This window comes from Canis lupus, chromosome 13 (assembly GCF_048164855.1).
Source record: "Canis lupus baileyi chromosome 13, mCanLup2.hap1, whole genome shotgun sequence".
NCBI lineage: Eukaryota > Metazoa > Chordata > Mammalia > Carnivora > Canidae > Canis > Canis lupus.
In genome coordinates this window covers 11,035,365-11,055,241 of record NC_132850.1, presented here as the reverse complement: position 1 = coordinate 11,055,241, position 19,877 = coordinate 11,035,365, and the positions used below count along the sequence as shown (strand labels likewise).

The 19,877-nt window shown below is 34.6% G+C and overlaps 1 protein-coding gene across 10 annotated transcripts in view; it reads right to left on the bottom strand.

The window, feature by feature from the left end:
* EPS15 (epidermal growth factor receptor pathway substrate 15) overlaps positions 1-19,877 on the bottom strand; it is a 141,190-nt gene that overhangs the window by 83,750 nt on the left and 37,563 nt on the right. For 8 of the 10 annotated variants that reach the window (XM_072772148.1, XM_072772155.1, XM_072772151.1 and 5 more), the window contains 6 exons: positions 18,864-18,953; positions 17,559-17,606; positions 14,513-14,608; positions 11,993-12,058; positions 9,571-9,696; positions 7,420-7,479 (listed from right to left, as the gene is read on the bottom strand). In XM_072772148.1, the coding sequence (XP_072628249.1) occupies positions 7,420-7,479; positions 9,571-9,696; positions 11,993-12,058; positions 14,513-14,608; positions 17,559-17,606; positions 18,864-18,953 (486 nt within the window). The remainder of the gene's footprint in view (positions 1-7,419; positions 7,480-9,570; positions 9,697-11,992; positions 12,059-14,512; positions 14,609-17,558; positions 17,607-18,863; positions 18,954-19,877) is intronic. The other 2 variants (XM_072772152.1, XM_072772150.1) reach the window with 1 other exon arrangement.

Sequence of the window (19,877 nt, the reverse complement as noted above, 5' to 3'; positions counted from 1 at the left end):
CAATCCCCCATCTGGGAATCTATCCTCAGAATTACCTGCCCATAAAAAAACACTGTATTGAAAACGACTGTTAATCACAGAATTATTTGTAGCAGCACCCAAGTACTCAACAACCAAAGACTGGTTTAAAAAAATTATGGTACAAAAAAAAAAAAAATTATGGTACAGCTATACAATAAAATACTATGAAACCAAAACCAAAACCAACAAACAAAAAATAGTTGGAAACATTCTCTCTCTTAACTATAGCACTTTCACAAATATACACAATTATCAAAACGCATCAAATTATATACTTAAATTGATTGCAACTCACTGTATGTAAAGTAGTCCTCACTCTAGCTGACTTGGGGAAAAAAAAAGAAAAAGAAATGTACAGCTTTCTATGTGAAAAGGTATCCCAGTGTTAATATGTATAGTGTGTTATCTTTTGCAGTAAGGAAGTAATAATGATTCCTATGTGCTTATATTTGCTTTTTTAAACTCTAGAAGAATGAACAAGAAACTAAGAAAAGTGGTTGGTTACACAGTAAGTATAAATGGAGCACTGAGGGCAAGGATGGAACTGAGATTTTTTTTTCCACTGAATATTTTTTTTTGTTAAGATTTTATTTATTTATTTGACAGAAAGAGAGAGCACAAGCAGGGTGAGTGGCAGGCAGAGGGAGAGGGAGAAGTATGCTTCCCGTTAAGCAGGAACCCCTCAGTGGGGCTCGATCCCAGGACCTCTGAGATCATCACCTGAGCTGAAGGCAGCCGTTAACCAACTGAGCCACTCAACTGCCCCTCCACTGAATATCTTCATCTATTGTACTGACTTCTGAACCATGCAAATATACTACCTATTAAACATTATTTTTAATTATTAAATACATAAAGCATTTGCACAAAGTACATTACATATACAATGCAGGATATTCCCTTCATTTTAAAGAATTCAAGATACCTTCAAGACTTTGAAAAGATAGTTTCCATGACAATCTTCAAGAATTTAAAACTGCTCAAAGCAACTTGGTACCTCCAAAAAGATTCCAACAGCAACTGAGAGGAAGCTTAAGTACTTCTTATTTTTCTTTCCCTGAAAATGACATTCTCCCCCTAAAAATGTTTGCTTCCAATTCTAAGTTTATTTACAGGGCTTTCGAATCAGTGTTTATTCAGTACCTAATACAACAACACTGACCCATAATTTCTGTGATTACAAATATCATTTTATGTACGAAGAAACTGAAGCTCAAAGATGCTAAGTATCTTGCCTGTTATCTTTTTAAGAAGTGATAGTATAGGGTTCAAAGACCTGGCTATAAGCTCTTATTTTTCTCTAGGAGTACACATATAATTTTACAAGACCATGTTCTCCTCTACGTGGAATAAAACTAACCTTTTACTCAATGGGACCCAAATTGTAGCAGGTATCAGAATTACCTGGACAATATTATAAAGTGCAGATTTCTAGGCTCCACTCCCAGAATTCTTGAATCATTAAGTCTGGGTTGGGCCTTATAGTTTATATTTCTAAGAAGTCTCCAAAGATGCTGATGCTCTTTGTCCTGGACCATATTTAACCATTTGGCCCAAACCAAGAATTCTCCTCTCCCCATTTACTAGTCAACTTGAAGAACTTAATTTAGTTTTAGAAACACATAAACTTTATTATCTTCAAAAGCCTGAAACTCCAGAGTGAAAAATATCTGGATAGCATATAATTTCAACCAAATTCATGATATAGGCAATATTATGAAGTTGGCACTGAGCTAAAAGAAGTGACTAACATGCACATTAAAGGTCAGCATTCCTCTCACTGCAGATGGGAGTCATTTCCTGGAAAAGAAGACACCAGAAGCAAAAGAGCTATGTCAGCTATCTGCTGCCAACAGACAACACATTTTTTGAAAGTTAAAAAAAAAAAAAATTTTTTTAAAGTATCATTATTTCATGTTGCCTTGAAAATAGTTTCCCTGACAAAACTGAAGCCAAAAATTTTTCTACCAAATAAAACAGAAAAAAGTGAACAGTATACTGTTGGGTTGTAATTTTTTTTTAAATTATATTGTACTTTATCCTAATCAAAGCCTGCCACTGAAACAAATACAGCAATTAAATGAAATGAAGCACCATAGTTGAAAGAAAGAAAAAAAAAAAAAAAAAAAGTAAAGTCTGGCAAAAACAAGCCTAAGCTTTCTCCGTGATAGCAGGGAAAGAGGGGATTTAGTTTACTATTGCAGTCAATTACCAGTAGCTGCTCACTTTTATTCTCTTTGCTTTTAGGGAGTATTTCTCAGTTTAGTGGCCATCAGAATCTCGGGGAGGCCTTTTTTACCCTACCCCAGAGATTCTGATTTAGTTGGTCTGGGCTTATACCTAGGAATCTGCATTTCTAATACGTTCTCTGGTAATATTGATGTTGCTGATAGAAGACAAATACTTTGAGAACCAGTATTTTAGGAGTTTCCTTAAGAGTTTTATTTGCTCATTCATCTACTTAATCACTTGAACTGCCAGTTTTAATTTCTTAAAATAGCATTCTGGGATTAAAAAAATATCAGGCATTTCTTATATATTCCAAGTAATACAATGAAATTTGATGACATTTTCTTCATCAATTTAATTCAACAAAATATGTACTGAGAAATTTCTAGCCACCAGGCACTGTGCTAGGCACTAGAAATACAAAACTAAAAAGACCTTACCACCTCAAAAGAAGCAGCAAACATGTAACAAGTTAATTTCAGTACAATGTGAACATGTTAACACAAATATAGTTAATAAACCTCAAAGTGCCAAAAACTCTTCACATGAGGATCCAACAAATGCTACTGACAAAAATTTAGACCATTTACTTAACAGAAAAATCTAAAGGCCTAATAAGAATGTAAAAACCAGTACAAATGATTACTTTGTATTCTGTCAAAGTAAAAATGGCATGAGTCTGCCTCTCCAAAGAAAAGAATGGAAAAGAGGAAAATAGTAACTTTATAGTGAAGAAATCTGGCAAATGCCAGCTTTACCAAGTGATGAAGATTAACATCACCAGTAATGGCATATAGACATCATTTATCCCCTGATAAATGTGATGAGAAAGGCATTTCACATCTGTGGTATTCTTTCCAGAAACCTATATCCCCACTCTATCCATGAGAAAAACACCAGACAAACCTAGATTGGCAGACATTCTACAGAATACCTGGCTAGTGCTCCTTGATAATGCCAAAGTCATAGTGAAGCAAGACAGAAAAACTATTACATACTAAGGAGACATCAGGGAAATGCAAATCAAAACCCACAATGATATATCACCTTACACCCGTCAGAATAGCCAGAATCAGAAAGACAAGAAATAACAAGGGTAAGCAAGGATGTGGAGAAAAAGGAATCCTTCTGCACTATCGGTGGGAATGTAAATTGGTACAATCACTATAGAAAACAGTATGGAAGTTTCTCAAAAACTTAACAATGGAAATACCATATGATCCAGTAATTTCACTATTGGGTATTTACCCAAAGAAAACAAAAACTCTAATTCAAAAAAATGTATGCACCTCCATGTTTACTACAGCATTATTTGCAATAGCAAAGATATGGAAACATCCCAAGTGTCCATTGATAAATGAAGCAATAAAGAGAGATGTGGTGTACACACATACAGAGGAACATTGCTCAGCCATAAAAAAAGAATACAATCTTGCCATTTGCAACAAAATGGATGGGCCTAGAGAATATAATGCTAAGTGAAGTCAGACAGACAAACAGAGAAGACAAATACCATGATTTCATTCACATGTAGAATCTAAGAAATAAACAAGCAAAGAAAGACACAAACAAGTTAACAGACTCTTAAATACAGAGAACAAACTGGTGGTTGCCAGAAAGGAGGTGGCAGGAATGCGTGAAATAGATAAAGATTAAAAAGTACAAACTTCCAGTTATAAAATAAGAGATGAAAAGCATGGCATAGGGAATATAGGCAATAAGATTGTAATGACATTGTTTGGTAACAGTAACTACACTTATCGTGGTTATTGTGGTTACTGAGGAATGTACAGAATTGTTGAATCATTATGTTGTATACCGGAAAGTAATACAACACTGTTAATCATATTATCTCAATTATAAAAAAGTTACTTGCCCCATTCATTAAGAAAAAAGATGGAAAAATATTTATCAGGCAAAGTCCATCAAAAGAATGCTAGTGAGATCACTGATAATGGCAAAACCACAAGGAAAATCCTAGAATTAAAAGAACTAAATTAACTGAGAAAAGTCTAGAATTTTAGTTAACAAAAAATATTCTAAAATTTTCTGTGGTTAGGAGGTGAAAAAGGAAGTGAAAATAATTTAAAGGACTTGTTTTACTGGAGTAAAGGTTAACTTACTTTCAGCTGCTGGAGAAAGAAGTATGATTAAGTACAGGGATAAGTGTTATTAACCATTAATGGAACAGATATTAAAACAGAATTTACACTTAAATAAGAGGGGAAAACTCAATGAATCACTACTTGATAACTAGCAACAATAGGAACAGGAAAAAGAGAAAATAATGTAAAATACATAAGGTAGAGGGAATAAAATCAGTATCTGCACCATCATCTTAAAAGACAAAAACTGTCAAATTAGGGAAAAACTGAAACACAGGAATAAGCTGTATCCAAGAGATAAATTTTAAACATAAATATCAGGTAGGGACACCTGGGTGGCTCAATGATTGTCTGCCTTTGGCTCAGGGTGTGATCCGAGTCCTGGGATTGAGTCCCACATCGGGCTCCCCACAGGAGCCTGCTTCTCCCTCTGTCTATGTCTCTGCCTCTCTCTCTCTCTCTGTGCTTCTCATGAATAAATAAATAAATACTAAAAAAGAAAAGAAAAGAAAAGAAATATCAGATGATCCAGACTTTAAAAAAGAACAGAGGCAGTATATATATCATATGAGGGGTGCCTGGGTGGCTCAGTTGGTTAAACATCCGACTCTTGATTTTGATTCAGGTCATGATCTTAGGGTCGTGGGATTGAGCCCCGTCAGGTTCCACGCTCAGCAGGGAGTCTGCTTGAGATTCTCTCTCCTTTCCCTCCCTCTTTACCCCTCCCCCCTTGCTCACATGTACATGTGTGCTCACTCTATCAAGCAAATAATCTTTAAAAAATACATCACATGGGGCAGCCCCAGTGGCTCAGTGGTATAGCGCCTGCCTTTGGCCCAGGGCCTGATCCTGGAGACCCGGGATCGAGTCCCACGTCCAGCTCCCTGCATGGAGCCTGCTTCTCCTCTACCGGTGTTTCTGCCTCTCTGTGTGTGTGTGTGTCTGTCATGAATAAATAAATAAAATCTTAAAAAAAAAAATACATCACATGAGCCGAAATCTAAAATTAAAGTCACTAAGCATGATAAAGTTGGAAAGAATTTCTGAGGAATGCTCATAGAAAGAAATCAAATGTGCAAAGTGGTTAAAATTATTAAATCTAGGAGAAGACATATAGATGTTCATTTTTTTTTAAGTTGTAACTTCCCATAAATGCGTCGTTCATTCTTAAACTATTCTTTCAATAAAGGTTTACTTTTATTAAAAAAAAAAAGAGTAGGTTACCTAGCAAAAGGCTTCAGAGCACATAAGATAAATTGTGTTTAATCACTTACCTTAGCACATACACTACTGTTAATCAAATGAGGATAATACTATTCTCCACCTACTTTAACTATACTTATACAAATCCTTCCTTGAAATTTTTAATTTTTGTCTTCACAGTCTTTCAAAGTACATCATCAGCCAAACCTCTTCAATATAACCACTTTCTTTCCCCCAAAACACTGAATCAACCGTTAATAGTTAGTTGAGATAACTTCTGTCACCATTTGTGAGGGGGTACCCCCTGCCATTTCCCAACTATCACCCAAATTAAAATTAAAAATGCTAGGGACCTAAGACCATCAACTCAAGTCACTTTAAGTTTCCATTTCTGGAAAAAAAAAAAAAAAAAGGTTTCCATTTCTGTATTTTTTTTTCAAATGTAATAATACTTATTCTTCCTATTTTAGTTGATTCCTAGAATATAAACAATAAAGTTTATGAAAGGACAAAAAAAGAAAAATAAGGCTAAATGGAAACTGAAATATAATCAATAAAATTGATATAATGAATTTATATAGGTCTAATATCTTCTGAGCAGAAAAGCTGATACATCCAGGGAACATATAAGAGGTCATGAACTTGGCAACAAAGAAAATCTTATGAAATTTTTTAAGTAAAGATTTTAAAGATCACATTCTCTAACCATAATCAAATCAAGCTAAAAGTATATACAAAGGTAACTAAAAACCAAACTTAACTACTTTGAAATTAGGAAACATATTCCTAAACAGATGATTTAAAAAAGCTAAAAATTATCTAAAAAGTAGTAAAAAGAATACTTTGTATCAGTATCTATGGAATCCAGCTAAACTTGTACTCAAGAGAAAATATGTACTTTAAGTTTTTTCAATATTAAAGATGATAAAAAAATAAAGGGATTTAGTACTCATTTTCAAGAAAATATTTTTTAAAAGGTAAACCAAAAGAAACTAGGAAGAAGGCATTAAGATAAAAGCTGAAAAAATGAAAAAGTCAAAACATAATAGAAAGGATAATTATATCCAAAAGATGGCTCTTTTTAAAGATTTATAAACTAGATAAAATTCAATTAAACAAAAGATGAGAGGGAGCAAAAAAATAAGATTTGGAATGAAAGAGTAGCACAACCACAGCCCAGAAGAGATTAAAAGAATAAGGCAAATCTCCCACAACAAATTTGGAAAGTCAAGCAGACAATTTCTCAGCAAAATAAAGACAGAAAATCTGAACAGATTAATTTCCAAGTAAGAGATTCAAAGGGGGATTAGAGATTTACTATTCATAAGCTCACAGCAGAGTTGTGTCTAACTTTTAAGGAAGAGATGAAGAATACAACTCTATTTGGAATTAACTTCCAATTTCCAAAGATGACATATCTTCAGATAAGATGTCAAAACTTTCTCACTCTATAAAGTAAAACTACAATGTTATCCATGTTTTCCTTTAATAAAATAAATGTGAAAATCTGGGGATATATCTGAAGTAAAATTATTCCATAGCAGAAAGAAGCTACTTTTATTACTTAAAAGAGATGTCTGGTAAAGATCGATACCACTCAGCATCTTTACAATACATTATCCAAAGTATATAATCCTATGTACATTAAAGTCAAATAAAATGAAGACAGTAAGACCATACATTTTCTACTATCTGTTTCTTTAAAAATATTTATTGACTACCTGTATACTCTAGACAAAAATACTCATACCAACAACCTTAGGAAAATACAGTTTTCCTCTGAGGAGAAACTAAACAAGGAAATTTTTGCTTGAGAAAACCATTAAGATGTTTAAGATTTTAAGAGCATTAGGTTACTTACAACTGCAAACTCATCTCTGTCAAGCATTCCATCATGGTCAATGTCACTCAACTCCCAAACCTTAAAAAGAAAGGAATCGACAAAGATTAAAGCTCTTTCACTTCATATGCTACCTGTAAACACCAAATACAATAAATGCAAGGAAATCTTTCATCTAAACATTAAAATATAAAATAAATAAATAAACATTAAAATATCTACTTCTTGGAGAAATTTCACTTATGCTGAACATTTTATTACATCACTCATATGCTATATTAACATTAACATTATTGTAAAAAGAAGGAATAATTCTTAATACAAGTGTTTTTTAATAAAAGTTTCTTACAAAATTTTAAAGAAAATATTTTGTTTCTATCCAGTAAGAAAACTATGTATACAGCACTTTAAACAGCTACAATGCTTTTTCACAAACATCATCTGTTAACTCATGCAACAACTCCATGTGGTACTATCAACCCACTTTTAGACCTGAGGTGATATGACTTAAGATCATGCAACCATTATTAAGTCACAGAATCAGTTCTCAACATGAAGATTTCCAACTAAGTCCATTATTGTTTTCCATACACTACAGAATCTCTGATCAACTAAAATATATGTCCAGTGAATACTGTGTTATTATTAACCAGCTAATGTCCAGGGCTTACAAAGAAAAAATAAATCTAAAAGGCCCTAGTAGATTTGGTTTAAATACAGAGTAGATTCCATACCTTTGGATCAGCTATAAAACTATGTTAAATCCTTGAAAAGAAGATATTTAAGTCTTTCAACAAAATTTTACTGGGAGTAAAATTTACTTTAGTAAGAGACTGGAGTGGAGATAAGCAAGTGTTTGGTCACTAAATGTCTTCAAGGAATTTGGACTTTATCTTAAATGCAATGAGAAGCTACTAAGAGGGTTAAGTTTAAGTCAAAATAACAGGATTATATTTATAGTTTAGAAATCTCACACTGACCACACAGTAGAGAAATGATTAACGAGAAATAGTACTGAAAAATGGCTTTTAAATTAACATTTACTGAGCTAACCTATACAACACTGATCCAGTAGTACTCCTACAGGTGGTATGGTAGTAAGTCATTATCACCATCAGCATCGTGGCATCTAGCATTAAAGAATATGTACCAAGCACTGTGCTACAGACATAATCACATTTAATCCTTACAACCCTATAAATGGAATCATGCTCATCTTAAAGATTAAAAAAAATGATACATGGTTTTCTGATGATTAACTCAAGGTCACACGTCTAAGAAATGGTGCAGCCAGATTTAACCCTCTGTATTCTGGCCAAGCAAGGGATTAAAGATTTCCAACTAGTCCATTATTGTTTTCCATACAATACAGACTCTCTGGAGGTTTAATGAGAGTAGATGAGGTTTGAAATCCAAAGAGGCATAGAGATAAATCACTATGGAAAATAGCCCAAGAGTAGGGAAAGCCCTGCTGAAGTTGGTGATCATAAAATTATGATGATACCAATATCTTATTAGATTCTCAGTAGTCCACATGCAACCACAGAGAAGGCACATAATTAGCTTCGTGCAAAGTCAGATTTTCAACAGGTCAGAAGAAAGGTTAGAAAATATGGTAACGGGAGCTAAAGATACCACATGAAACTGTGGACCAAGTTGGATGAGGAAAAAATAAATAAATTTGAAAAATGGAGAAAGTAAAGGACTCTGAGACTTAAAAGTCTTGTGAAGTCAAAGAATTAGTCTTACAAGTATTTATGAAAGAGATCTATAAAGATGGTAAGTTCTATTTAGAGAGTTAATGATTTCAGAGATGAAACTATTCCTTATAGCAGGGCCCCATCATACAGCCATGAAGTAGGCAATAGATATAAAATACTGACGGTCTCCAGAAATTAAATCAAGGAACTGGGAAGTCAGAACATACAGTTCAAATAAAAAGGACCTGCTCAAAGGGCTTACATATATAACTAATTTCAAGTACTCATATTTTAGAGGGAATATCAAATAAAATTAATTGGCAATAATTTTACATATTAAAGCAGATCACAAAAAAATTCTATAACATCAAAATAAAATCTGTGTAATCTTTGACAATGAGCTGTAAGTGCCCCTGATAAAGACAAAAATAAGATACATAAAAATTACATTTAGAATTTAATAATATCTTACTCTTCCAAGGATATCCACAGGTAACTTAGAGTTGAGCAATACTGGTTTCACTTTATCACCAGATAGAAATCCATTCACTGGGCTTAAACTATCAAAAATTGCATCATATTTGGCCTTATCTTCAGACTATAATATTAAAAAGATCACAAGTTAATCAGTGGTGAAAAGCATTTAAACTGCAGTTATAAAAATCAAATCCTCAAAGAATAGGCAATATATATATTTTTTAAGATATATTTATTTATTTATTTATTTATTTATTTATTTATTTATTTATGATACACACACACACACACACACACAGAGAGAGAGAGAGAGAGAGAGAGAGAGAGAGACACAGGCAGAGGGAGAAGCAGGCTCCATGCTGGGAGCCCAATGTAAGACTCGATCCCGGGACTCCAGGATCGCGCCCCGGGCCAAAAGCAGGCACCAAACCGCTGAACCACCCAGGGATCCCCTAGGCAATATATTCTTTTTTTTTTTTAATTTTTATTTATTTATGATAGTCACACACACACACACACACACACACACACACACAGAGGCAGAGACATAGGCAGAGCAGAGGGAGAAGCAGGCTCCATGCACCAGGAGCCCGATGTGGGATTCGATCCCGGGTCTCCAGGATAGCGCCCTGGGCCAAAGGCAGGTGCTAAACCGCTGCGCCACCCAGGGATCCCTAGGCAATATATTCTTAAAAATTATTTTTAAAACATTTTTTGCTTTCATCAAAATATATTATAAATAACAATCTAAAAGTTACTCAAGAGTCCAGTATCCCTTCCATTCCTTTTGTAGCTGCAATACTATGTTTGCTTTTCTACTATTAGCTTAATCAAGTAATAGGAAGGGCTCTGAGAGGAGCATCTAGTCCAACCTTCTCACTGAAATCCATAGCAAGGAAATAACTTGTGAGAACACACAAGCTAGTTAGTGACATTCTACGACCTTCTCAACATGGTATTAAGTCATATTTCAAACTCAGATTTAAAAAAAAAAATAACCACCATAGGACTAAACACCTAGTTTCTCCCATTTTTTCCAAAGCAAGATTTTCTTTTCTTATCGATAATAGGACATCCCTAAAATCCTGGAAAGTTATCTGTATAACATAAAAAACTACTGTTCATGGAGCACATGGGTGGCTCAGTTGGTGGAGAGTCAGACTCTTGATTTGGGTTCAGGTCACGATCTCAGAGTTGTGAGATGGAGCCCATGTCGAGCCCTGAGTTGAGCTCTGCACTCAGCAGGCAATCTGCTTGAGATTCTCTCCCTCTGACTCTCCCCATACTTGTGTGTGTGTGTGTGTGTGTGCGCACGCGCGCATGTGTGTACACCCTCTTTCTCTCTAAAATAAATAAATAAATCTTTAAAAAAATTAGCAGTCATGATTTTCCCAGTCAAAGCCAGATTCCTATACTTTTTTAAATTAGTTAATAACACACAGGCATATATGGACATAGAAACCAAGTGACTTTCGAACAAAACTATACATATTTATTAAAAGCCATTTGATCTGCTATATCCTAGTCCTAATATTATTTAGATACTATGATTTTTAAAATCTGATAAATTTTTAAAAGCTGATAAGATTTTATTTATTTTTTAGCTTTTATTTATTTATTTGAGAGAGAGTGAGAGAGAGAACAAGTGTAGTGAGGAGCAGAGGGAGAAGCAGGCTCACCACTAAGCAAGGAGCCTGATGGGCTTGATCCCAGGAATCCAGGATCATGACCTGAGCCAAAGGCAGACACTCAATCGAGCCACCCAGGTACCTGATAACATTTTTTATTTATTTTTAAATATTTATTTTTATTTATTTATGATAGACAGAGAGAGAGGCAGAGACACAGGCAGAGGGAGAAGCAGGCTCCATGCCGGGAGCCTGACACGGGACTCGATCCCGGGACTCCAGGATCGCTCCCCGGCTAAAGGCAGGTGTGAAAACCGCTGAGCCACCCAGGGATCCCCCCGATAACATTTTTTAAATTGGAGACATAACTAGCATGTTGTCTCCAATAGATATAATGCAAAATATCCACTTCAGAAAAAGATTTCATACAAAATTGTTTGTTTTAGAGCCATAAAGAGAATTATCTGGTTAACCAGAATTTTCAAACAGGAAATAATACCAGTAGGGTAAACTACCTATTCATAAAATATTTTCATTAATATAGGAATATGACATCACCATTTTTAGTTTATACTATAAAATAAATGCATTTAAGCCATACTAACTGTTCAAAATGATTGATAGAATAGTAAGATCTCTCAAAAGATTTCTAGTACCAGTATTTCCCCTACAGTAAAAAAATGAAAATCCCATGCAGGTTACAATAGATTTTGGTAGTAGTGGGAGAGGATTAAATGGCTAGGAAGCAAAGCAATGTGTAAGGAAAAAGTAGTTACAAAGTTTACTTACTTTTACAGCCCATGGGAGCTCAGCTATAGAAGTTCCACTGATGAGCAAAGGACTACTGGTATCATGCTAAAAAAACAAAAAATAAATAAATAAATAAATAGAGCACATGAAGAGCTGAAAACCTCACATCAATAAACAACAAGAAAAAGGTCTTTGGATTTAAATACATTCATACAAAATACGGAACTCAATGCACACAAGACACTATTTTACATTGACTCTATTAGACTTTCATCTAAATACAAATGAAACAAAAACTGAGTTATGAGTTAGCTGCATAAATGATATTAGAGCACTAACTGAAACATTTAGTGTTATAGAAGAAATCTTATTACAACTGATATCAAGATAAAGATATCTGAATGTAACAGAAATATTTGTGGCCCTGTTAACTGATGACTTTTTCCTAACACTATTTAAGGAAAGTAAACTGGGACAAGAACCCAACTTAAGATTTCTTAAGTTACAAGAACATGAACCTATTAACAGCACACCCAAGTTGTTATATTTATCTCCTTTTAGAGACAGATGGATATAGTAGAAACATTTTTATAATAATATAGTTAGAAAACAAATCCCTAAATTAACCCTCTGATTCCCTACCTAAACTTACACATGCAGAAATTCTCAAAACTGAAGTTAAATTCATAATACTCAGAGCAAATACTTTTAAAGTTTTAAATTTAAAAACAAGAGCCACAGTGCCTGGGTGGCTCATTCAGTTACGCATCTACCTTCAGCTTTGGTCATGATCTCAGGGTCCTGGGAATGAGAGCCCCAAGTGAGGTTCCCTTGCTTAGCAAGGAGTCTGCTTCTCCCTCTCTCTCTAACTCTCTCCCTCGTTTGTGCACACACTCTCTCTCATATAAATAAATAAAATCTAAAACAAACAAAAAATAAGTAAGAGCCATGAAACTTCTAGAAAAGGGGGTAGGGTAGGGAGGACCAGCCCTATTAGACATACAAACAAATTACCAAATATGATAATTAAAACAATGTTAGGTGAGCATATGAATAAACAGATCAATGGGTAAAAACAAAAAAATCCAGAAAGGAACTAAAAATACATGGCTGAGGTGGCATTCCAAATCAGTAAGGAAAAGACTGGTTATTTTATAAAGTGGCCATCCTGGGAAAATCATCAATTTGAACCCATACTCATACTTAGTATCAAGACTAACATAAATGTGAAAAAAATAAACTATTAAAAAATTAAATCCTAGTAACTCATTAAAAAAATCACTTCTTTATGAAAAAAATCACTACGATTTCAAGACAAATGACAAACTAGGAAAATATATGTGTGTGTGTATGTAGTATATATACATAACCTCTAGAATTCAATTTTTAAAATGATCAATAACCTAAGAAAGATGGGAAAAGCTTTAAACAGACATTTCACATAAAGGTAATGAAAATGACTTATAAGCATGAGAAAAACTACTCAAACTCACTCTGTAAAACCAAATGGACAAATTAAAACTACACTCAACATTCCATTTGTCACCTCTCAAATTAACAACAGAATGTTAGCAAAAGAGCACGTGACCAACTGATGGTGGGTTTGTGAACGAGTACAACCACTACGGAACACAAATTGATATTACATATGAAAACTCCACAAATGCACAAACTTCTGAAAGAGCAATTCCACTTCTGAGAATATGCACATATAAATATATTTTTGTACATGTAAAATGACATATATCCAAGGTTATTATTCATTGCAGCATTTTTTAATAATAAAAGATTAAAAACAAGCTAAAAGCCTATCAATAGGAAGGTAAATAAATTATGGTAGAGAGGAAGTATGGAGGGGATAGGTTAAATGGGTGACAGGAATTAAGGAGTGCACTCGCTGTGATGAGCACTGGGTGTTGTAGGCAAGTAACAAATCACTCTATTGTACACCTGAAACTAATATAACACTGTATGTTAATTAACTGGAGTTTAAATAAAAAATTTAAAAACTTTTATGTAAATAGAAGCAAGGAAATACTATACAGCTATTAAAAAGAATAAATACGCTTTTATGTAAAGATCTCTAAAACATATTATTTAAAAAGGTATAGAATTGTGTTTATTAATTGTACACTACAATCAATGTAAAATGAGGAAGTGGGTATTTATATTTCTTTAAATACACATATAATGCGACGCCTGGGTGGCTGAGCGGTTAGGTGTCTGCCTTTGGCTTAGGGTGTGATCCCAGAGTCCTAGGATTGAGTCCCACATTAGGCTTCCTGCAGAGAGTCTGCTTCCCTCTGCCTGTTTCTCTGCCTCTCTCTCTCTGTGTCTCATGAATAAATAAAATCTTTAAAAAATAAGTAAATACACATATAGTAACTCTGGAAGAATATACAAGAAACTAATAACAACAGTAGCCATTAAGAAAGAAAATCAGGTAGCTGAGTGATAGGGGTTAGGGAAATTATTTTTTAATATAGCAATTTTAATTTTTAAATCATGTTGTATCATTTTAAAAATTAAGTACAATTTAAACTTAAGATCATTTCTTACAAATCTTGGTGGAGGAACAGCCAGGTTCAAGCTACTCAGAGAAACCTCTAATCCATTCTGGGCACATGCCACAAGTCGCAAAGCAACAAAGAATTCCTGAGAAAGAGAAGCATGAAGTTAAGTACATTAATTATCTATCTACCTATCTATCCATCCAACCACACTTACAATCTGAAAATATAAAACAATTCATAATTACTCCAAGATCTTAATGTAGCAACAAATATAATAGCACATTTGCCTGAAAACACTTGCTGTAAAATTCAGAAGATATCTATGTACAAAGATGTTCCTAACATTATAAATAGCAAAAGGTGTTAATATAAATGGGAAAATATTTAAATAAACTGTGATAATACAGGTAGTAGAAATTATACAAGATTAATACATTCTTCAAAGAACATTTGATGAACATTTAACATTTGATGTTAAAAATGATTTTTATCATTTAAGTGAGGAAAAGAGTCTGGAAAAAACCCCAGAAGAAAATAACAACTGAATGTTATCAAAAGTCATCTCTGGATTTAAGATGATAAATTTTGAAACTGGACCAATCATTCAAGTGATTCAACCACTGCTATTCCAGGAAAGCTACAGAGAATATAGAGCTACTGTGCAGCATCTAAAACAATTACATAACTGCTTCACTTCAAAATACTTGTAAATCTCTCCCAAAGGTCCTTGGATTTTTGGCCTTTTAAGTCTCAGTGCAAAATTTAATAAATAAATGCAGAGATGCTGAAGCAACTGGTTTTTGGTCTGGGAATAAACACAACAAAAGCCTTTACTCCAGTTTTAATCACTTTCAACTTAGTATCGTTGCTGATGCAATCAACCCTTCACCACTTTTCTCAAACCTCCTATTCTCACCAATACCATTCTTACCCAATTCTTACCTATTCTTAGAACCTTGCAGGTTGTCTGCTTTATGTAACACCTTGCCTTCACTCACAAATTTCTTAAAAAGGTGATATTTCAAGATCTCCCCTTCTCTTTTCATTCATTCCATAAGCTTTTATGCAATCCCACTTGAACTTCCACCATTAGCTAGAGAAACCACTGCCTATGTCACAAATAACTTCTTAGCTACCAAATACAATAGCCTCAACAAAACAAAACACAAAAAACTTCACCTCGTTCTGCTTGTTCTTTTGGCAGTCTGGACAGTATGATAACTCCCAGAAACTCTCCTCCACCAACATAGCTTCATAAAACTCTCCTACTTTTCCTCTGACCTTTCAAATCTCAGAGTCAATGCCTCCCCCAACCTTTAAATACTGGTATTTTGGGGGCACCTGGGTGGCTCAGTCGATTAAGCACCTGCCTCTGGCATCAGGTCATGATCCCAGAGTCCTGGGTTAGAGCCTTACATCAGGCTCCCTCCTCGGTGGGGAATCTGCTTCTCCCTCTCTCTCTGCCCCTCCTCCCTCATATGCATGCATGTGTACTCTCTCTAATAAATAAGATCTTTAAAAAATAAATAAAAATAAATGCTGGTATTCTAAGTCCTCCAAAATCAACCTTTTTTACTTTCTCATGTTATAAGAGATTCAATTACTCTTAGGTAATCAGGTCCCCTCCCATAGTATGGACAGGCTCTGAAGTGAAATAGTCTTGCATTAAATTCTAGTTCTGCCACTTAAAGTTGTGAGGCCATGGACAAGTTAAATAAAATTTTTCTAATACCTTTGCCATGTATTATGAGGTACAAAATAAAAACCATACTATAAGAACGAAAACACCTACTGTCATTTTTGGCACATAGAAACTCAATAAATATTGGTTTTTTCCCTTTGTTTCATGTTAATTCAAAAATCTACTTCTCTCATGCAAACATCAAAGTTTAAACTGCAGATCCACAAATCCAGCCACTTGGATATATATAACAAAGACAACTCAACTCAACATCCGAAGTTCAGTAATATCAGAGTGAAGAAAACACTATAAACTGTAAATATAAACTATATAAACTCCTGAAGACAGGGACCATATCTGTCTTGTTCACGCCTGCATTTCCAAAGCCTGACTCAAAACAGGTATTCAACAAATATTTGCTGACTGAGCGCACAGTACTCTGGCTGCCCATATGAAGCTAGTTTTCCTATGTCTCCAACGTACCAATTAGCCCTTCTGCCCAGAGGCTCTATTGGGGACTATAATCTAGCCCTAGAATCTTAATTAAGAGACTTGATATTCGTACTCTCTCATCTAAATTTCCCACCCCTTTTTGGAGTTTGATGCTGCTTCAGCTGTTCCCATATAGGGGAACTAATTTTGAGTAGCAGTGCTCAGCCAATGTATCAGCATGCAGCAAGCTTTAATTCAGTGCTGTGGAATCTACCCATCTCCAGTCCTGAAATCTATCCCTAACAAGCTAAATTTCAAAGTATACTGATGGTGTCCAATATTCATAATCACTTTCATATATTTCTAGTCTAAGGTTTACTCATGGCCTGTAAACCATTTTTTGGTTTATATGCCAAAAGTAAGACCTAGACAGAATACTCACAAGTAAGTATATTGTACAAGGTACCAAAGGTAGCGATATTAGGAGGTAGGGCCTTTGAGACATGCTTAAGGCATCAGAATGGGGGCCTCATGGGATTAATGCTTTAAAAAAGAGGGTCCAGAAAGATCCCTAGCCCCTTCTGCCATGGAAGGATACAACAAGAGGTCTGTGACAAAGAAGATAGTCCTCACCCAAACATGCTGGCAGCCTGGTCTTGTGTTTCAAGCCTCCAGAACTGTGAGCAATACATTTCTGCTATTTATAAGCCATCCAGTCTATATTATCATGTTAGAGAAGCCCCAACAGGCTACGACATTCCAGGAGAACAATGTTACCAAATTAACACTAACATTTGGGAATCAGTTACTTTAATGTCTATGGAATTGGAAATATTTTCCAATATACTGTATAACACTTTCCCTTGGAAAACCTAATATTGGCAAAAAACCAATTCCTAGTTTAAAACTAGAAAAAATCCTTGTTATTTTTTATTCTGAAGCACTCAAAAACTTTTTCATATGAATCTCGGAATCTTACTTGTTTGTTCAGGATTCCTTTGCCATTTGTGTCAGCTAAATCCCAAATCTGAAATTCAGAAAAAAAAAGTCAATCTGTTTTTTAAACAAAAATCATCTTAAAGATAACTTAAATCCCTGCAATTTACACCTTCATTCTCTTTGGTCATCAGATTTAAGAATCACAGAATTAAAAGTGGGAAGAAACCTTGAAGGTCATTTAGTGCAACCCTACACAAAGATACTATGGCCCAGTGAGATACTTAACTCAAGAACATTCAAGGCATCAAGAAAAGAACTGAAATGCAGGTTCTTTTTTTTTTTTTTTAATTTATTTTTTATTGGTGTTCAATTTACTAACATACAGAATAACCCCCAGTGCCCGTCACCCATTCACTCCCACCCCCCGCCCTCCTCCCCTTCTACCACCCCTAGTTCGTTTCCCAGAGTTAGCAGTCTTTACGTTCTGTCTCCCTTTCTGATATTTCCCACACATTTCTTCCCCCTTCCCTTATATTCCCTTTCACTATTATTTATATTCCCCAAATGAATGAGAACATATAATGTTTGTCCTTCTCCGACTGGCTTACTTCACTCAGCATAATACCCTCCAGTTCCATCCACGTTGAAGCAAATGGTGGGTATTTGTCATTTCTAATAGCTGAGTAATATTCCATTGTATACATAAACCACATCTTCTTTATCCATTCATCTTCTAACTTCCAAGTCCAATGCCCTTTTCATTAACCCAGGTTCTAACTCCAAATTCAATGCTCTTTCTACTAGAACATACTACCTTGATTTTAGGTCCATATTAAGATGATATTCTTCCTTACAGGCAAGCTGAAATAGTTCATGTTTATTTGTGAATAATTAATATCAGTATCATGTATAAGGATTCACCAGGAGATCTAGCAGGAGAGGGACTTTCCACTTCTTTGTGCTCTTTTCTAAGCCTCTCATCCCCAACTCTATTCACCACAAATTAAACACAGTTAGAGACAGTTATAGTACAGGAAACAAAGATAGAGCCAACTCTCTGAGTGGGTGGCAAGGTTCCCAGTCTGCACTGTTTCTCCCTCAATACCCAAATGTACTATTCCTTCCTCATTTCATCCTACTAAAAAGTAATTGGTTTTCTAAAAATCCGAAAAACCCCTTACTTTTCAAAAGAGTAAATCACTGCACCACAAATTCCCTCCATTGCATTCCTATAACTGCTTCAATGATTCAGTTCTAAGTTTTTTGATGGTATCTTTCTAAATTTGCATCCAATTTATTTATACTAAATATTCATTATAGTCTAATTAAAATGAATAAATATTACCTTTCCAAGTATCAAGTCTGGAAGCCCTGATCTTTTCAGGAAAACAGCAGCATCAGAAGCCAACACCCTTCCAGTATTGCCTGTATCAACCTGAAAAGATTTAAACCATAAGTTGCTGACAACCATAGAGACAAAGTTATCATTTTACCTGCCTTCCTCCCTGTGACTTGGAAACTGACTTTTTTAAAGGGGACAGGAATCCTTTGACTAACAAAGGCCAAGAAAGGGCAGCATTTCCTGGAGAGAACTTCTGACAAATGGGAGTACCTGTAGATCTGGGGTTTTTTTTCAAACATTTTTAAATCATTAACTTCTGCTTTTATATTTATTCTTAGAAACTGTAACACCTAAAAAAAAAAAAAAAAAAAAGGTCAAAGGAGTATTAGCTCTAAAACCAGCAGTGATTCCATAATAAACTTAAGGAAATATTTTTTAAATTCTTAAGTTCCTAAAGAGCATTAACAGATATGCATCAAAAAAAAACAAAAAAACAGATACACATCATTTTAATTGATAGGAACTTTCCGTTAAAACAGAATGTCACAGGGGCAGCCCCAGTGGCTCAGCGGCTTAGCGCCGCCTACAGCTCAGGGAGTGATCCTGGAGACCCGGGATCGAGTCCCACGTCGGGCTCCCTGCATGGAGCCTGCTTCTCCCTCTGCCTGTGTCTCTGCCTCTCTCTCTCTTCTGTGTGTATTCTCATGAATAAATAAAATCTTTAAAAATAAAAATAAAAATAAAACAGAATGTCACAAAGAGCAGAAAAACAGCTCAAAAAAAAAAAAAAAAGATTTTCACTTCTGTAAAGATTTCCTGAAGTAAAATTCTGTTTATAAAAATGAAAAGTAAATTTTTAAAAAGTCATGGAAAAGTAACACGAAACAAGGATATTTTTGAGCTAGCTGTTTTTCCAGTTTAGTTAAAAGATTAAGATTGTTGTAAACATATACAAAGCATTCCAGACAGGCCAATCCCAGCAAAGACGCAAAAGAGAAATCCTTTCTTTCAAGTGCT